Source organism: Heterodontus francisci, chromosome 7, assembly GCF_036365525.1.
Source record: "Heterodontus francisci isolate sHetFra1 chromosome 7, sHetFra1.hap1, whole genome shotgun sequence".
In the NCBI taxonomy this organism is placed as follows: domain Eukaryota; kingdom Metazoa; phylum Chordata; class Chondrichthyes; order Heterodontiformes; family Heterodontidae; genus Heterodontus; species Heterodontus francisci.
The window spans coordinates 1,405,917-1,426,247 of record NC_090377.1 but is presented as its reverse complement, the minus strand read 5'-3'; the positions used below and the strand labels follow the sequence as shown (position 1 = coordinate 1,426,247).

General features: G+C 46.3%; 1 protein-coding gene across 1 annotated transcript in view; it reads right to left on the bottom strand.

Annotated features, from left to right (window-relative positions):
* LOC137371810 (unconventional myosin-X-like) overlaps positions 1-20,331 on the bottom strand; it is a 518,005-nt gene that overhangs the window by 438,932 nt on the left and 58,742 nt on the right. Inside the window, exons 3-4 of the mRNA XM_068034697.1 lie at positions 16,472-16,630; positions 15,845-16,032 (exon numbers count right to left, since the gene is read on the bottom strand). Of these exons, the coding sequence (XP_067890798.1) occupies positions 15,845-16,032; positions 16,472-16,630 (347 nt within the window). The remainder of the gene's footprint in view (positions 1-15,844; positions 16,033-16,471; positions 16,631-20,331) is intronic.

The following is a 20,331-nucleotide window of genomic DNA, read 5'->3' as shown; positions in this document are numbered from 1 at the left end:
GTGGATGAGGGTAAAGCAGTGGATGTGGTGTATATGGATTTCAGTAAGGCGTTTGATAAGGTTCCCCACGGTAGGCTATTGCAGAAAATACGGAAGTATGGGGTTGAAGGTGATTTAGAGCTTTGGATCAGAAATTGGCTAGCTGAAAGAAGACAGAGGGTGGTGGTTGATGGCAAATGTTCATCCTGGAGTTTAGTTACTAGTGGTGTACCGCAAGGATCTGTTTTGGGGCCACTGCTGTTTGTCATTTTTATAAATGACCTGGATGAGGGTGTAGAAGGGTGGGTTAGTAAATTTGCGGATGACACTAAGGTCGGTGGAGTTGTGGATAGTGCCGAAGGATGTTGTAGGGTACAGAGGGACATAGATAGGCTGCAGAGCTGGGCTGAGAGTTGGCAAATGGAGTTTAATGCGGAAAAGTGCGAGGTGATTCACTTTGGAAGGAGTAACAGGAATGCAGAGTACTGGGCTAATGGGAAGATTCTTGGTAGTGTAGATGAACAGAGAGATCTTGGTGTCCAGGTGCATAAATCCCTGAAGGTTGCTACCCAGGTTAATAGGGCTGTTAAGAAGGCATATGGTGTGTTAGCTTTTATTAGTAGGGGGATCGAGTTTCGGAGCCACAAGGTCATGCTGCAGTAGTAGACTCGCCAGCTTTATGGGCATTTAAGTGGTCATTGGATAGACATATGGATGAAAATGGAATAGTGTAGGTCAGATGGTTTCACAGGTCGGCGCAACATCGAGGGCCGAAGGGCCTGTACTGAGCTGTAATGTTCTAATTCTAATAAAGCGTGAGAGAAACATTTGAAATTTTTAAAATAAATGCAGATCTATGCAGTTAGTCTCAGGAAAAGTGACCAGAAAGCTGTCAGATTGTTGTAAAAAACCCAGCTGGTTCATTCCTGTTCTTTAAGCAAGGAAACCTGCTGTCCTTACCCTGTATGTGACTCCAGACCTACAGCAACATGGTTAAATCTTAACGGGGATATGGGGAGAAGGTGGCATTGAAGAATATGCGGAGAAGGTGAGATTGTGGTATATGGGGAGAAAGTGGGATAGGAACATAGGACATAGGAAAATAAGAAATGGGAGCTGGTGTAGGCCATTCAGCCCCTTGAGCCTGCTCGAGGCCTTCAACTAGATCATAGCTGATCTTGCACCTTAACACCATTTTCCCACAGTAGCCCCATATCCCTTGAAATCTTTAATGTCTAGAATTCTATCGATCTCGGTCTTGAACATACTCAATGACAATGTGTGACCAATTGCATAACTAGGGCTGTGGACAGGACTTTAAATTAACAGAGTGGGCGGGGGAGGGTTTGGGTAAAGGGAAATTTAGAAATCCAAAGAGAGAGATCAGGGCATCGGAGCAGGATAGTGATGTGTGTAACCCCCAACAGAATGGGACAGGAAGGGACAGAGAGTTTAACAAAAATTGTACATCAACAAATAAGGTCATTGTAGTGAATAGAGGTTAAAAAAAATGAAATTAAAGTTCCTTTATCTGAATGCACGAAGCATCTGTAGTAAGATAAATGAACTTGTGGCACAAATAGAGGTAAATGATCTAGATCTAAATGCCATTACCAAGACATCGTTACAAGGAGATCAAGGTTGGGAAATGATTATTCCAGGGTACACAATATTTTGGAGAGACTGACAGAATGGCAAAGGAGGAAGGGGAACCTTGATAGTAAAGGATAACATCAGGACATTAATAAGAAGGGATCTGGCCTCAGAAGATCATTAAGTAGAATAAGTTTGTGTGGAAATTAGGAATAGCAGGAGTCAAAAAACACTGGTGGGAGTAATTTACAGGCCCCCTAACAGTAGTTACATTATTGGACAGAACATGAAACAGGAAACTATTGGAACTTGTAACAAAGGTAATGTATTAATTGTGGGGGACTTTAATCTGCATATAGACTGGGACAATCAAATTGGCAACAGTGGTTGAGAAGATCAATTTGTATAATGTTTTCGTGAAAGTTTCTCGGAGCAATACATTGTAGAACCAACTAGGGATAAAGCTATCTTAGATCTTGTATTGTGTAATGAAGCAGGGTGAATGGGCAATGTCATCGTAAAAGATCCACTGGGAAATAGTGATCATAATACCATTGAAATTGATGTTAAGTTTGAAAGTGACACATATCAACCATAAACAAGAATCTTAAACTTAAACAAAACCAATTATGAAGGTATGAGGGGAGAACTGACTAAGGTTAACTGGGTAAATAGACTGGAAGGAATGGTAGTAAATGAACAGTGGGAAACATTTAAATAAATAATTGAAAGGGTTCAACAAAAGTACATTCCGTTCATAATAAAAACTCATCAAGAAAGACCCATCCATTGCTCACTCAGGAAGTTAAGGAGAATATTAGACTAAAAGAAGAGCCTGTTTTCCTTGGATAGGCTGGGTCTGTTTTCCCTGGAGCGAAGGAGGCTGAGAGGGGTCATGATAGAGGTATATAAAATTATGAGAGGCATAGATAGGGTAGATAGCCAGAGTCTGTTTCCCATGGTAGGGGTGAGTAAAACTAGAGGGCAAAGATTTAAGGTGAGAGGGAGGAGGTTTAAAGGGGATCAAAGGAGTAAATATTTCGCACAAAGAATAGTGGGTATCTGGAATGAGCTGCCTGAGGAGGTGGTGGAGGCAGGAACAGTAGTGACGTTTAAGAGGCATCTGGACAGGTACTTGAATGAGCAAGGCATAGAGGGATATGGAATTAATGCAGGCAGGTGGGATTAGTATAGATAGGCATTATGGTCGGCATGGACGCGGTGGGCCGAAGGGCCTGTTTCTATGCTGTACGATACTATGACTCTAAAATTAAAATCACCAGGGAAGTGGTACTGAACAAATTGTTGGAACTGCGGGCTGACAAGTCCCTGGGTCCTGATAGACTTCATCCTAGGGTCTTAAAAGAAATGGCTAGTGAGTTAGTTGATGTGTTGGTTTAATTTTCCAAAATTCCCTAGATTCGGGGAAGGTTCTGTTACATTGGGAAATAGTGAATGTAACTCCTTTATTCAAAAAGGGAGGCAGACAGAAAGCAGGAAACTACAGGCCAGTTAGCTTAACATCTGTCTAAGGGAAAATGTTAGAAGCTATTATTAAAGACGTTATAGCAGGGCACTTAGAAAAATTCAAGGTAATCAGGCAGAGTCAACATGGTTTTGTGAAAGGGAAATCATGTTTAACCAATTTATTGGAGTTCTTTGAGGGAGTTACATGTGCTGTGGATAAAGGGGAACCGGTGGATGTATTGTACTTAGATTTCCAGAAGGCATTTGATAAGGTGCCACATCAAAGGTTATTGCAGAAAATAAAAGCTCATGGTGTAGTGGGTTACATATTGGCATGGATAGAAGATTGGTTAGCTAACAGGAAACAGAGAGTCGACATAAATGGGTCATTTTCTGGTTGGTAAGATGTAATGAGTAGTGTGCCACAGGGATCTGTGCTGGGGCCTCAGCTTTTTACAATAGGTTAATTGAATGGGCAAAGACCTGGCAAATGGAATATAATGTGGGAAATTGTCCACTTTAGAGTCATAGTGAGATACAACACTTAAACAGGTCCTTCGGCCCATCAAGTCTGTGCCGACCATCAACCACCCATTTATACTAATCCTACATTAATCCCATATTCCCTACCACATCCCCACCTTCCCTCAATTCTCCTACCACCTACCTACACTCGGGGCAATTTACAATGGCCAATTTACCTATCAACCTGCAAGTCTTTGGCTGTGGGGGGAAACCAGAGCACCCGGCAGAAACCCACGCAGTCACAGGGAGAACCTGCAAACTCCGCACAGGCAGTACCTAGAACTGAACCTGGTTCGCTGGAGTTGGGAGGCTGCAGTGCTAACCACTGCGCCGCACTTTGGCAGGAAGAAAATAAAAGAAAGATTTTATCCAAATGGTGAGAGATTTCAGAGCTCTGAGATGCAAAGGGATCTGGGTGTCCTAGTGCATGAATCGCAAAAGGTTAGTATGCAGGTACAGCACGTAATTAGGAAAGCTAACAGAATGTTATCATTCATCGTGAGGGGAATTGAATTCAAAAGTAGGGAGGTCATGCTTCAGCTATACAGAGCATTGGTGAGACCACATCTGGAGTACTGTGTACTTGCCTTTATTAGCCAAAGCATAGAATATAAGAGCAGGGAGGGCCGAATGGCCTGTTCCTGTGCTGTACTGTTCTTTGTTTGTTCTTTGTTAAGATGGAGCTGTATAAAATGCTAGTTAGGCCACAGCTGGAGTACTGTGTACAGTTCTGGGCACCACACTATAGGAAGGATGTGATTGCACTGGAGAGGGTGCAGAGGAGATTCACCAGGATGTTGCCTGGGTTGGAGCATTTCAGCTATGAAGAGAGACTGAAAAGGCTAGGGTTGTTTTCCTTAGAAGCAAATTGTCATAGGGAGTGACAAGGTATTGGAGGTTTCGGCAGGCTTAAAAGTGGACAAATCTCCAGGTCTGGATGATTTGTGTCCCAGGGTACTGTGGAAGGCGAGGGTGGAGATTGCAGGGGCTCTGACCCTAATTTTTAACTCCTCTCTGGCCACGAGGGAGGTGCCAGAGGACTGGAGAACAGCTAATGTGGTCCCACTATTTAAGAAAGGTTGTAGAGATAAGCCAGGGAACTATGGACCAGTGAGTCTCACATCAGTGGTCGGGAAACTATTGGAGAAAATTCTGAAGGGGAGAATCTATCTCCACTTGGAGAGGCAAAATTTGATTAGGAATAGTCAGCATGGCTTTGTCAGAGGGAGGTCATGTCTAACAAATTTGATTGAATTTTTTGAGCATGTGACCAGGTGTGTAGATGAGGGTAGTGCAGTTGATGTAGTTTACATGGATTTCAGCAAAGCCTTTGACAAGGTCCCACATGGGAGACTTATCAAGAAAGCAAATGCACATGGGATACAAGGTAACTTGATAAGGTGGATTCAAAATTGGCTTAGTTGTAGGAGACAGAGTGATGACAGACGGCTGTTTTAGTGACTGGAAGCCAGTGTCCAGTGGCATACCACAGGGATCTGTGCTGGGTCCCCTATTGTTTGTCATTTATATAAACGACGTAGATGACTATGTGGGGGGTAGGGTCAGTAAGTTCGTGGATGACACAAAGATTGGCCGAGTGGTTAACAGTGAGGTGGAGTGTCTTGGGTTACAGGAGATAGAGATGGGATAGTCAAATGGGCAGAAAAGTGGCAGATGGAATTTAACGCTGAAAAGTGTGAGGTGATACACTTTGGAAGGAGTAATGTGACACGGAAGTATTTAATGAATGGCCTGACACTGGGAAGTTCCGAGGAACAAAGGGACCTTGGCGTGTTTGTCCATAGATCTCTGAAGGCAGAAGGGCAGGTTAATAGGGTGGTGAAAAAGGCATATGACACACTTGTCTTTATCAATCGAAGCGTAGATTACAAAAACAGGGAGGTCATGTTGGAGTTGTATAGAACTTTGGTAAGGCCACAGCTGGAGTACTGTGTGCAATTCTGGTCGCCACATTATAGGAAGGATGTGATTGCATTGGAGGGGGTGCAGAGACGATTCACCAGGATGTTGCCTGGGATGGAACATTTAAGCTATGAGGAGAGGTTTGATAGGCTTGGGTTGTTTTCGCTGGAGCAGAGGAGACTGAGGGGGTGACCTGATCGAGGTGTACAAGATTATGAGGGGCATGGAGAGGGTGGATAGGGAGCAGCTGTTCCCCTTAGTTGAAGGGTCAGTTACGAGGGGACACAAGTTTAAGGTGAGGGGTGGGAGGTTTAAGGGGGATTTGAGGAAGAACCTTTTTACCCAGAGGGTGGTGACGGTCTGGAATGCCCTGCCTCGGAGGGTGGTCGAGGCGGGTTGCCTCACATCCTTTAAAAAGTACCTGGATGAGCACTTGGCACGTCATAACATTCTAGGCTATGGGCCAAGTGCTGGCAAATGGGATTAGGTAGACAGGTCAGGTGTCTTTAATGCATCGGTGCAGACTCGATGGGCCGAAGGGCCTCTTCTGCACTGTATTATTCTGTGATTCTGTGAAGGCTGAGGGGGGACATGATTGAGGTATACAAAATTATGAGGGGCATTGATAGGTTAGATAGGAAGAAACTTCTCTTAGCGGAGGGGTCAATAACCAGGGGGCATAGATTTAAGGTAAGGGGCAGGAAGTTTAGAGGGGATTTGAGGAAAAATTCTTTCACCCAGAGGGTGGTTGGAATCTGGAACACACTGCCTGAAGAGGTGGTAGAAGCAGGAACCCTCACAATATTTAAGAAGTATTTAGATGAACACTTGAAACGCCATAGCATACAAGGCTACAGGCCAAATGCTGGAAAATGGGTTTAGAATAGTTAGGTGCTTGATGGCCAGCACGGACACGATGGGCCGAAGGGCCTGTTTCTGTGCTGTATAACTCTATGACTCTACGAGTACTGGTCTCCTTATTTAAGGAAGGATGTAAATGCATTGGAGGCGGTTCAGAGAAGGTTTACTAGACTAATACCTGGAATGGGCGGGCTGTCTTATGAGGAAAGATTGGACAGGCTAGACTTGTATCCACTGGAATTTAGAAGAGTAAGAGGCGACTTGATTGAAACATATAAGATCCTGAGGGGTCTTGAAAGGATGTTTCCCCTTGTGGGAGAATCTAGAACTAGAGGTCTCTGTTTAAAAATAAGCCCATTTAAGAGAGAGATGAGGAGAAATTTTTTCTCTGAGGGTTGTGAGTCTTTGGAATTCTCTTCCTCAAAAGGCGGTGGAAGCAGAGTCTTTGAATATTTTGAAGGCAGAGGTCGATAGATTCTTGGTAAGAAAGGGGTGAAAGGTTATCAGGGGTAGGTGGAAATGTGGAGTAATCAATTCAGCCATGAACTTATTGAATGGCGGAGCAGACTCGAAGGGCCGACTGGCCTACTCCTGCTCCTAATTCGTATGTTCCTATGTATGTTCTTGCCCACTCACTTAGCCTGTCTAAATCCCCTTGAAGTTTCTTTGCATCCTCCTCACAATCCACATTCCGACCTAGTTTTGTGTCATCAGCAAACTTGGAAATATTACATTTGGTCCCCACATCCAAATCATTGATTTAGATTGTGAATAGCTGGGACCCAAGCACTGATCCTTGCAGTACTACACTAGCCACAGCCTGCCAATCAAAATGACCCATTTATTCCCACTCTGTTTTCTGTCTGTTAACTAATTCTCAATCCATTCCAATCCCATGTGCTCTAATTTTGCTGATGAACCTCTCGTGTGGGACCACATCCACTGGTTCCCCGTTAGCTATTCTGCTGGTTATATCCTCAAAAAACTCCAACATATTTGTCAAACACGATTTCCCTTTCATAAATCGATGTTGACTCTGCCCAATCCTACCATTACTTTCTAAGTGTCCAGTTATCACATTCTTAAATAATGGGGTTACATTTGCAACCTTCCAATCTGCAGGAACTGTTCCAGAATCTATACAATTTTGGAAGATGATCACCAATGCATCCACTATCTGTAGAGCCACCTGTTTCAACACTCTGGGATGTAGATTATCAGCTCCAGGTAATTTACCGACTTTCTGCCCCATTAACATCTCCAGTGCTACTTTTTTTCCTAATACTAATTTCTTTCAGTCCCTCATTCTCACGAGTTCTCTAGTATTCCTGGGAGGTTTTTTGTATCTTCCTCGGTGAAGACAGACACACAGTATTTGTTTAGTTTTTCTGTCATTTCCTTATTCCTCATTATACATTCTCCTGTCTCTGCCTATAATGGGCCACATTTCCTTTTGCAAATCTTTTCCTTTTTACATACCTATAGAAGCTTTTACAGTCTGTTTTTATGTTTCTCGCTAGTTTACTTTCATATTCTATTTCTCTTTATCAGTTTCTTGGTCCTCCTTTGCTGAATTCTAAAATGCTCCCAATCCGCAGGGTACTAGTTTTTTTTGGCAACTTTATAAACCTCTTCCTTTGATCTTATACAGTCTTAAACTTCTCTTGTTAGCCACAGTTGGATCACCTTTCCTGCTGGGTTTTTGTGCCTCAAATGAATGTAAATTTGTTATAAACCATGTATTAATTATTTAAATGCTAGCCATTGCCTGTCTACTGTCATACCTTCTAATATAGAACAAAGAACAGTACAGCACAGGAACAGGCCATTCGGCCCTCCAAGCCTGCGCCGATCTTGATGCCTGCCTAAACTAACACCTTCTGCACTTCCGGGGCCCATATCCCTCTATTCCCATCCTATTCATATATTTGTCAAGATGTCTCTTAAACGTCTCTATGGTACCTGCTTCCACCACCTCCCCTGGCAGCAAGTTCCAGGCACTCACCACCCTCTGTGTAAAAAACTTGCCTCGCACATCCCCTCTAAACTTTGCCCCTCACACCTTAAACCTATGTCCCCTAGTAACTGACTCTTCCACCCTGGGAAAAAGCTTCTGACTATCCACTCTGTCCATGCCGCTCATAACTTTGTAAACCTCTATCATGTCGCCCCTCCACCTCCGTCGTTCCAGTGAAAACAATCCAAGTTTTTCCAACCTCTCCTCATAGCTAATTCCCTCCAGACCAGGCAACATCCTGGCAAACCTCATCTGTACCCTCTCCAAAGCCTCCACGTCCTTCTGGTAGTGTGGCGACCAGAATTGCACGCAATATTCTAAGTGTGGCCTAACTAAGGTTCTGAACAGCTGCAACATGACTTGCCAATTTTTATACTCTGTGCCCCGACCGATGAAGGCAAGCATGCCGTATGCCTTCTTGACTACCTTATCCACCTGCGTTGCAGGTTTCAGTGACCTGTGGACCTGTACGCCCAGATCTCTCTGCCTGTCAATACTCCTAAGGGTTCTGCCATTTACTGTATACTTCCCACCTGCATTAGACCTTCCAAAATGCATTACCTCACATTTGTCCGGATTAAACTCCATCTGCCATTTCTCCGCCCAAGTCTCCAACCGATCTATATCCTGCTGTATCCTCTGACAATCCTCATCATTATCCGCAACTCCACCAACCTTTGTGTCGTCCGCAAACTTACTAATCAGACCAGCTACATTTTCCTCCAAATCATTTATATATACTACAAATAGCAAAGGTCCCATCACTGATCCCTGTGGAACACCACTAGTCACATCCCTCCATTCAGGAAAACACCCATCCACTGATACCCTCTGTCTTCTATGACCGAGCCAGTTCTGTATCCATCTTGCCAGCTCACCTCTGATCCCGTGTGACTTCACCTTTTGTACCAATCTGCCATGAGGGACCTTGTCAAAGGCTTTACTGAAGTCCATATAGATAACATCCACTGCCCTTCCTTCATCAATCATCTTCGTCACTTCCTCAAAAAACTCAATCAAATTAGTAAGACACGACCTCCCCTTCACAAAACAATGCTGTCTCTCGCTAATAAGTTCGTTTGTTTCCAAATGAGAGTAAGTCCTGTCCCGAATAATCCTCTCTAATAGTTTCCCTACCACTGACGGAAGGCTCACCGGCCTATAATTTCATGGATTATCCTTGCCACCCTTCTTGAACAAAGGAACAACATTGGCTATTCTTCAGTCCTCTGGGACCTCACCTGTAGCCAATGAGGATGCAAAGATTTCTGTCAAGGCCCCAGCAATTTCTTCCCTTGCCTACCTCAATATTCTAGGGTAGATCCCATCAGGCCCTGGGGACTTATCTACCTTAATGTTTTGCAAGACACCCAACACCCCCTCCTTTTTGATAATGAGATGACTGAGACCATCTGCACTCCCTTCCCTCGGCTCATCATCCACCAAGTCCTTCTCCTTGGTGAATAGTGATGCAAAGTCCTCATTTAATACCTCACCCATTTCTTCTGGCTCCACACATAGATTCCCTTCTCTGTCTTTGAGTGGGCCAACCCTTTCCCTGGTTACCCTCTTGCTCTTTATATACATATAAAAAGCCTTGGGATTTTCCTTAATCCTGTTTGCCAATGACTTTTCATGACCCCTTTTAGCCCTCCTGACTCCTTGCTTAAGTTCCTTCCTACTGTCTTTATAGTCCTCAAGTGCTTCGTCTGTTCCTAGCCTTCCAGCCCTTACAAATGCTTCCTTTTTCTTTTTGACGAGGCTCACAATATCCCGTGTTATCCAAGCTTCCCGAAACTTGCCAAACCTGTCTTTCTTCCTCACAGGAACATGCTGGTCCTGGATTCTAATCAGCTGACGTTTGAAAGACTCCCACATGTCAGATGTTGATTTACCCTCAAACAGCCGCCCCCAATCTAAATTCTTCAGTTCCTGCCTAATATTGTTATAATTAGCCTTCCCCCAATTTAGCACCTTCACCTTCACCATAGTTTCCCAGCCTACCACAGCCAACTTACCCCTCATACCATCGTAGTTTCCTTTGTTTAGATTTAAGACCCTAGTTTCAGATTGAACTACATCACTTTCAAATTTAAAGTAAAATTCTAACATATTATGGTCACTCCTCCCTAAAGGCTCTTTTACAATAGGATTATTAATTAGCCCTTTCTCATTGCACAATACTAGATCTAAAATAGCCCGTTCTCTAGTTGGTTCCTCAAGAAACTGTTCTAGAAAATCATTTTGAATGCCTTCCAGGAATTCGTCTTCCACAGCATTAAAGCTCATTAGGTTTGCCCTGTCTATATGTAGATTGAATTCCCCCATAATTACTATATTACCCTACTGGCAACACCTATGCAGTCATATTCAGCTGGCCTCAGACACCGGAAACATCAGAGGAATGTATGATGGCATTAAGAGAGCTCTTGGGCCAACCATCAAGAAGATCGCCCCCCTCAAATCTAAATCAGGGGACATAATCACTGACCAACGCAAACAAATGGACCGCTGGGTTGAGCACTACCTAGAACTGTACTCCAGGGAGAATGTTGTCACTGAGACTGCCCTCAATGCAGCCCAGCCTCGACCAGTCATGGATGAGCTGGACATACAGCCAACCAAATCGGAAGTCAGTGATGCCATTGATTCTCTAGCCAGCGGAAAAGCCCCTGGGAAGGACAGCATTACCCCTGAAATAATCAAGAGTGCCAAGCCTGCTATACTCTCAGCACTACATGAACTGCTATGCCTGTGCTGGGACGAGGGAGCAGTACCCCAGGACATGAGCGATGCCAATATCATCACCCTCTATAAAAACAAAGGTGACTGCGGTGACTGCAACAAGTACCGTGGAATCTCCCTGCTCAGCATAGTGGGGAAAGTCTTTGCTCGAGTCGCTCTAAACAGGCTCCAGAAGCTGGCCGAGCGCATCTACCCTGAGGCACAGTGTGGCTTTCGTGCAGAGAGTACGACTGTTGACATGCTGTTCTCCCATCGTCAGATACAGCAGAAATGCCGTGAACAACAGATGCCCCTCTACATTGCTTTCATTGATCTCACCAAAGCCTTTGACCTCGTCAGCAGACGTGGTCTCTTCAGACTACTAGAAAAGATTGGATGTCCACCAAAGCTACTTTGAGGCATCACCTCATTCCATGACAATATGAAAGGCACAATTCAACATGGTGGCACCTCATCAGACCCCTTTCCTATCTTGAGTGGCGTGAAACAGGGCTGTGTTCTCGCACCCACACTGTTTGGGATTTTCTTCTCCCTGCTGCTTTCACATGCGTTCAAGTCTTCTGAAGAAGGAATTTTCCTCCACACAAGATCGGGGGGCAGGTTGTTCAACCTTGCCCGTCTAAGAGCGAAGTCCAAAGTACAGAAAGTCCTCATCAGGGAACTCCTCTTTGCTGACGATGCTGCTTTAACATCTCACACTGAACAGTGCCTGCAGAGTCTCATCGACAGGTTTGCAGCTGTCTGCAATGAATTTGGCCTAACCATCAGCCTCAAGAAAACGAACATCATGGGGCAGGACGTCAGAAATGCTCCATCCATCAATATTGGCGACCACCCTCTGGAAGTGGTTCAAGAGTTCACCTACCTAGGCTCAACTATCACCAGTAACCTGTCTCTCGATGCAGAAATCAACAAGCGCATGGGAAAGGCTTCCACTGCTATGTCCAGACTGGCCAAGAGAGTGTGGGAAAATGGCGCACTGACACGGAACACAAAAGTCCGAGTGTATCAAGCCTGTGTCCTCAGTACCTTGCTCTATGGCAGCGAGGCCTGGACAACGTATGTCAGCCAAGAGCAACGTCTCAATTCATTCCATCTTCGCTGCCTCCGGAGAATCCTTGGCATTAGGTGGCAGGACTGTATCTCCAACACAGAAGTCCTCGAGGCGGCCAACATCCCCAGCTTATACACACTACTGAGTCAGCGGCGCTTGAGATGGTTTGGCCATGTGAGCCGCATGGAAGATGACAGGATCCCCAAAGACACATTGTACAGCGAGCTCGCCACTGGTATCAGACCCACCGGCCGTCCATGTCTCCGCTTTAAAGACGTCTGCAAACGCGACATGAAGTCCTGTGACATTGATCACAAGTCGTGGGAGTCAGTTGCCAGCATTCGCCTGAGCTGGCGGGCAGCCATAAAGGTGGGGCTAAAGTGTGGTGAGTCGAAGAGACTTAGCAGTTGGCAGGAAAAAAGACAAAAGCGCAAGGGGAGAGCCAACTGTGTAACAGCCCCGACAAACAAATTTTTCTGCAGCACCTGTGGAAGAGCCTGTCATTCTAGAATTGGCCTTTGTAGCCAGTCCAGGCGCTGCTCCACACACCACTGACCACCTCCAGGTGCTTACCCATTGTCTCTCGAGATAAGGAGGTCAAAGAAGACTCTTGTTGCATGCACCTCTAATTTCATGATTTATACTGTGCCCTACATTACCATTACTATTTGGTAGCCTATAAACAACTCCCACCAATGTTTTCTGCCCCTTGCTGGTTTTTTTAGCTCCACCCAAACTGATTCTACATCTTGATCTTTTGATTTAGGATCCTCTCTCACTAATGTCCTGATCTCATCCTTTATTAACAGCACTACCCCACTCCTTTTCCTTCTTGCCTATCCTTCCTAAATGGGCTTGTTTCACTGGAGTTTAGAAGAGTGAGGGGAGACTTGATTGAAGTTTATAAGATCCTGAATGGTCTTGACAAGGTGGATGTGGAAAGGATGTTTCCTCTTGTGGGTGAGTCCAGAACTAGGGGTCACTGTTTTAAAATTAGGGGTCGCCCTTTCAGGACGGAGATGAGGAGAAATTTTTTCTCTCAGAGGGTTGTGAGACTTTGGAACTCTCTGCCTCAGAAGGTGCTGGGGGCGGGGTCACTGAATATTTTTAAGGCGGGGGTAGATAGATTCTTGTTAGACAAGGGGATCAAAGGTTATCAGGGGTAGATGGGAGAGTGGAATTCGAGACACAAATGGATCAGACATGATCATATTGAAATGCGGAGCAGGCTCCAGGGGCCGAATGGCCTACTCCTGCTCCTAATTCATATGTTTGTATGTCTGAATATCCTTGAACATTCAGTTCCCAGTCATGTATCCGTAATGGCAATTAGATCATACCTGTTTACATCCATTTGTGCCATCAATTCATCGATCTTGTTGTGAATGCTGTGTCCATTCAGACAGAGTGCCTCTAATTCTGTCTTTTTATTATTTCACAACCTCTATCTAGCACACTCTTACCTTCTGTCCCTTCCTCTCACACTCTGATTATCATTATCCTTATTGCCATCGTGATCTCTTGCCTTCTCCTTGCTTTAAATTATCACATCTTTCCTCACTTGATCCCTCGCCTTCACTATTAAGTTTAAAGCCCTCTCTTCTGTCCTAGTTATACGACTCGCCAGAACACTGGTCCCAGCATGGTTCAGGTGTAGACCATCCCAATGGTGCAGCTCTCACTTTCCCCAGGACTGACCCCACACCAATTTTCGAGCCACGCATTTAACTCTCTAATATTATTTACCCTATGCCAATTTGTTCATGGCTCAGGTAATAATCCAGACAACTAAGACAACTGGAAAAGTCCTGGGGAAAATTGATGTCCAGAGAGATTTGGGTGTTCAGGTCCACTGTTCCCTGAAGGTGGCAACGCAGGTAAATAGAGTGGTCAAGAAGGCATACGGCATGCTTTCCTTCATCGGACGGGGCATTGAGTACAAGAGTTGGCAGGTCATGTTACAGTTGTATAGGACTTTGGTTCGGCCACATTTGGAATACTGCGTACAGTTCTGGTCGCCACATTATCAAAAGGATGTGGATGCTTTGGAGAGGGTGCAGAGGAGGTTCACCAGGATGGTGCCTGGTATGGAGGGCGCTAGCTATGAAGAGAGGTTGAGTAGATTAGGATTATTTTCATTAGAAAGACGGAGGTTGAGGGGGGACCTGATAGAGGTGTACAAAATCATGAGAGGTATAGACAGGGTGGACAGCAAGAGGCTTTTTCCCAGAGTAGGGGTTTCAATTACTAGAGGACACGAGTTCAAAGTGAAAGGGGAAATGTTTAGGGGGGATATGCGTGGAAAGTTCTTTACGCAGAGGGTGGTGGGCACCTGGAACGCGTTGCCAGCGGAGGTGGTAGACGCGGGCACGATGGAGTCTTTTAAGATGTATCTAGACAGATACATGAATGGGCAGGAAGAAAAGAGATACAGAACCTAAGAAAATAGGCGACATGTTTAGAGAGAGGATCTGGATCGGCGCAGGCTTGGAGGGCCGAAGGGCCTGTTCCTGTGCTGTAATTATCTTTGTTCTTTGTTCTTTTGTTCTTTGGATCCTCCCTCGCCCCCTGCAAGTTCCCCTCCAGCCCTGAGCTGATGTCCTGAACCCTGGCACTGGGCTGGAAACACAGCTCTCAGCCAGACAGAACTTTCCCCCTAACTATACTAGCCCCTGCTACCATTACATTCCCTTTTCCTCCCTCCACTTGAATGGCTTCCTGTACCAAAGTGCCATGGTCAATTTGCTCATCCACCCTGCAGCCCCCACTCTCATCCATACAAGCTGAAAGAACCTCAAACCTAATGGACAATCGCAAAGGCTGAGGCACCTCCATCTCTTCCTTCTTGATCCCCTTACCTGCCTCACTTGCAGTCACATCCTCCTGTCCCTGACCACTGACCAAATCAGAAGAGACTATCCTAAGGGCTGTGACTGTCTTCAGGAACAAAGTGTCTAGGTAACTGGATGTGGTTGGATTGGGGGATATGGGGAAAAGCTGGATAGGTGTGACTGAGGAATATGGGGAGAACTTTGGTGGGTGGGAATAGGGAGATATGGGGAGATGGTTGGTAAGTGGAATTGGGGGATATGAGAAGGTGGGTAGGTGGAATTGGAGGATATGACAAGGTGGGTAGGTGGAATTGGGGGATATGGCGTGAAGGTTGGTAGGTGGGAATGGGGGGATAAGGGGAGAAGGTGGGTAGGTAGGATTGGATGATATGGGGAGAAGGTGGGTAGGTAGGATTGGATGATATGGGGAGAAGGTGGGTAGGTAGGAATGGGGGGATAAGGGGAGAAGGTGGGTGGGTAGGACTGGATGATATGGGGAGAAGGTGGGTAGGTGGGAATGGGGGGAGAAGGTGGGTGGGTAGGACTGGATGATATGGGGAGAAGGTGGGTAGGTGGGAATGGGGGGATAAGGGGAGAAGGTGGGTGGGTAGGACTGGATGATATGGGGAGAAGGTGGGTAGGTGGGAATGGGGGGAGAAGGTGGGTAGGTAGGATTGGATGATATGGAGAGAAGGTGGGAGGTGTTTGATCTGATTGTTTCTCCTATTCGTAACCATGTTTGATCAATACCCTCTGTTGAGACTTGCACGGGAATAGGGTAGCAGGGCTTGGAGATTCCTTGACCTGGTCCTCACCTTCCTACAGTGGGAGCTGGTAGAACTCACTTACCTGATGAGTACACACTGGCTGTCCTGTCGTTTCCACAGGCAGCGGTAACACTCGTTGGCAATTGCGAAGATATGTGGTGGGAGCTCTCCGAGCTGGTGGGAGCTGTACAGCTTGATTGTGCTGGCACTGTACAGACTCTCGATGCATTTGTAGGGGTTCACTGCAGTCAGGATTGAGCCAATGTTAGTCTGCAAAATATATAGGATTAGCCTTTGGGAGTTGAGCAATGGAATGTTCAAATATCCTGCAATTGGGAAAATCTACAATGATTACATTGAAATGGACAGTTGATGTGAGTATTTTTGGGAATGGTGATGTGGTGATGCAGCTCACTGCTTCCATATGGAGTCCAATCAAGCCAGAGACATGGAATGAATGATGGTAGTTTGAGGAAGAAACTAAAATACAATATTCATACACAGAGTATAGATGGAGTGGGACTGATGGGCTGAATGGCCTCTTGATGCTCTGGAAGGGCAACTTTTGGTGACTGATGATACACTTTGCGTGGGCTGACCAGGCGTTACCGTCACTTGTTCATGGTATTGAACACTCACGTCCCGACACGGACACTCAGCAACATAAGGGGAAAGGGGAAACCGTGGAAGGAGGAAAAGAATGGCGTACATAGATCTTATCCTGCTTGTATCGGAGGAAGAGGTTGTAGAGAATAGCAGCTTCGTGTAGATCTGCGAGACTTGACATGTCGTCCATCCCATCAATACTGGTCTGGTGCATTGGGACAGCGATCTCCCTGGAGAGTGTAGCCTGCTCATAAGATAGCACCTAGAGAGAGAAGGGGCGGGAGATAGGCAAAGAGAGAGACAGAGAGATAGAGAGAGATAGAGAGAGACATAGACATAGAGAGAGACAGAGAGAGATCGAGAGAGATAGAGAGAGACATAGACAGAGAGAGATAGAGAGAGACATAGACAGAGAGAGACATAGACAGAGAGAGAGATAGAGAGACAGAGAGATAGAGAGACAGAGAGAGACAGAGAGAGAGATAGAGAGAGACATAGACATAGAGAGAGATAGAGAGAGACAGAGCGAGACAGAGATAGAGAGATAGAGAGATAGAGAGAGATAGAGAGAGATAGAGAGACAGAGAGAGACATAGAGAGAGATAGAGAGAGACATACACATAGAGAGAGATAGAGAGAGATAGAGAGAGACATAGACAGAGAGAGAGATAGAGAGATAGAGAGACAGAGAGAGAGAGAGATAGAGAGACAGAGAGAGAGACAGAGCGAGAGAGAGACAGGGAGAGAGAGACAGAGACAGAGTTAGACGCAGAGAAAGAGAGAGAGAAAGAAAGAGGGAGGAAAATATAAACACATTAACACCCCAAATATGGCGAACATCAGCCTCAACACCTATTACACTTCACATCTCAGCCCCTCTCACTCAACTGACAGGGGATAGGGAGTGACACCAAATTGTATTGACATAGCGCCTTTCAGGACCAAAGCACTTCACAGCCAATGAAGCACATTTTTGAAGCGTAGTCAGTGTTGTAATGTAGGAAACACAGCAGCCAATTTGTGCACAGCAAGATCCCACAAACAGCAATGTGATAATGACCTGATGATCTGTTTTAGTGATGGTGATTGTGGGATAAATATTGTCCAGGTAACTGGAAGAGTTACTCCCCTGATCTTCTCCCAACAGTGACTCTGGGATCTTTTAAATCCACTCAAGGACAGGCAGGGCCTCAGTTTAATGTCGGCACCTCTGACAGTGCAGCACTCCCTCAGTACTGACCCTCCGACAGTGCAGCACTCCCTCAGTACTGACCCTCCGACAGTGCAGCACTCCCTCAGTACTGACCCTCCGACAGTGCAGCACTCCCTCAGTGCTGACCCTCCGACAGTGCAGCGCTCCCTCAGTACTGACGCTCCGACAGTGCAGCACTCCCTCAGTACTGACCCTCTGACAGTGCAGCACTCCCTCAGTACTGACCCTCTGACAGTGCAGCACTCCCTCAGTACTGACCCTCCGACAGTGCAGCACTCCCTCAGTGCTGACCCTCCGACAGTGCAGCGCTCCCTCAGTACTGACCCTCCGACAGTGCAGCACTGCCTCAGTACTGACCCTCCGACAGTGCAGCACTCCCTCAGTACTGACCCTCCGACAGTGCTGCACTCCCTCAGTACTGACCCTCTGACAGTGGAGCACTCCCTCAGCACTGACCCTCCAACAGTGGAGCAATCCCTCAGTACTGACCCTCCAACAGTGCAGCACTCCCTCAGTACTGACCCTCTGACAGTGCAGCACTCCCTCAGTACTGACCCTCCAACAGTGGAGCAATCCCTCAGTACTGACCCTCTGACAGTGCAGCACTCCCTCAGTACTGACCCTCTGACAGTGCAGCACTCCCTCAGTACTGACCCTCTGACAGTGCAGCACTCCCTCAGTACTGACCCTCTGACAGTGCAGCACTCCCTCAGTGCTGACCCTCTGACAGTGCAGCACTCCCTCAGTCCTGACCCTCTGACAGTGCAGCACTCCCTCAGTACTGACCCTCCGACAGTGCAGCACTTCCTCAGTACTGACCCTCTGACAGTGCAGCACTCCCTCAGTCCTGACCCTCTGACAGTGCAGCACTTCCTCAGTACTGACCCTCCGACAGTGCAGCACTCCCTCAGTGCTGACCCTCTGACAGTGCAGCACTTCCTCAGTACTGACCCTCTGACAGTGCAGCACTCCCTCAGTACTGACCCTCTGACAGTGCAGCACTCCCTCAGTACTGACCCTCCGACAGTGCAGCACTCCCTCAGTACTGACCCTCCGACAGTGCAGCACTCCCTCAGTACTGACCCTCCGACAGTGCAGCGCTTCCTCACTACTGCCCCTCCAACAGTGCAGCACTCCCTCAGTACTGACCCTCTGACAGTGCTGCACTCCCTCAGTACTGACCCTCTGACAGTGCTGCACTCAGCCAATCCCGTATCCATGCTGCTCCCGTCGCTACTTTGCTCACAAATCTCTGTGTGGCACTGCATCAAACATCGTCTGGAAGTACATGTTCACCGCATCAACAGCATTGCCCTCATCAACTATCTCTTTTACCTCTTCAAAAAACTCCAGCAAGTTAGTTAAACATGATTTTCCCTCAAGAAATCCATGCTGGCTTTCTTTAATAAACCCGCATTTGTCCATGACGATTAATTTTCTCCCGAATTATTCTTTTTAGAATTTTCCCCACTACCAAAATTAAACTGACTGGCCTGTAGTTGCTGGGCTTATCTTTACACCCTTTTTTGAGCAAGGGTGTAACATTTGCAATTCTCCAGTCCACTGGCACCACCACCACGTTTTAGGACAACGAACAAAGAACAGTACAGCACAGGAACAGGCCATTCGGCCCTCCAAGCCTGCGCCGATCTTGATGCCTGCCTAAACTAACACCTTCTGCACCTCCAGGGCCCATATCCCTCTATTCCCTTCCTATTCATATATTTGTCAAGATGTCTCTTAAACGTCGCTATCATATCTGCTTCCACCACCTCCTCCGGCAGCAAGTTCCAGGCACTCACCACCCTCTGTGTAAAAAACTTGCCTCGCACATCCCCTCTAAACTTTGCCCCTCACACCTTAAACCTATGTCCCCTAGTAACTGACTCTTCCACCCTGGGAAAAAGCTTCTGACTATCCACTCTGTCCATGCCGCTCATAACTTTGTAAACCTCTATCATGTCGCCCCTCCATCTCCGTCGTTCAAGTGAAAACAATCCGAGTTTTTCCAACCTCTCCTCATAGCTAATGCCCTCCAGACCAGGCAACATCCTGGTAAACCTCCTCTGTACCCTCTCCAAAGCCTCCACGTCCTTCTGGTAGTGTGGCGACCAGAATTGCACGCAGTATTCCAAGTGTGGCCTAACTAAAGTTCTGTACAGCTGCAACATGACTTGCCAATTTTTATACTCTATGCCCCGACCGATGAAGGCAAGCATGCCATATGCCTTCTTGACTACCTTATCCACCTGCATTGCCACTTTCAGTGACCTGTGGGCCTGTACGCCCAGATCTCTCTGCCTGTCAATACTCCTAAGGGTTCTGCCATTTACTGTATACTTCCCACCTGCATTAGACCTTCCAAAATGCATTACCTTACATTTGTCCGGTTTAAACTCCATCTGCCATTTCTCCGCCCAAGTCTCCAACCGATCTATTTTGAAATTCTGGCCAGTGCCTCTGCAATTTCCACTCTCACTTCCTTCAGCATCCTTTGATGCATCTCGACTGATCCTGGTGCTATACTTTAAGTATAGACAGCCTATCTTAAATCTCCTCCTTATCAATTTTAAATTCTTCTAATGTATCAATTACTTCCTCTTTCACTGTGGCCTGGGTTGCATCTTCTTCCTTGGTAACGACAGATGCAAAGTATTCATTTAATACCTCAGTTATACCCTCTGCCTCCATGTGTAAATCCCCTTTCTGGTCCCTAATCAGCCCCACTCCTCCTTTTATCATCACCCTTT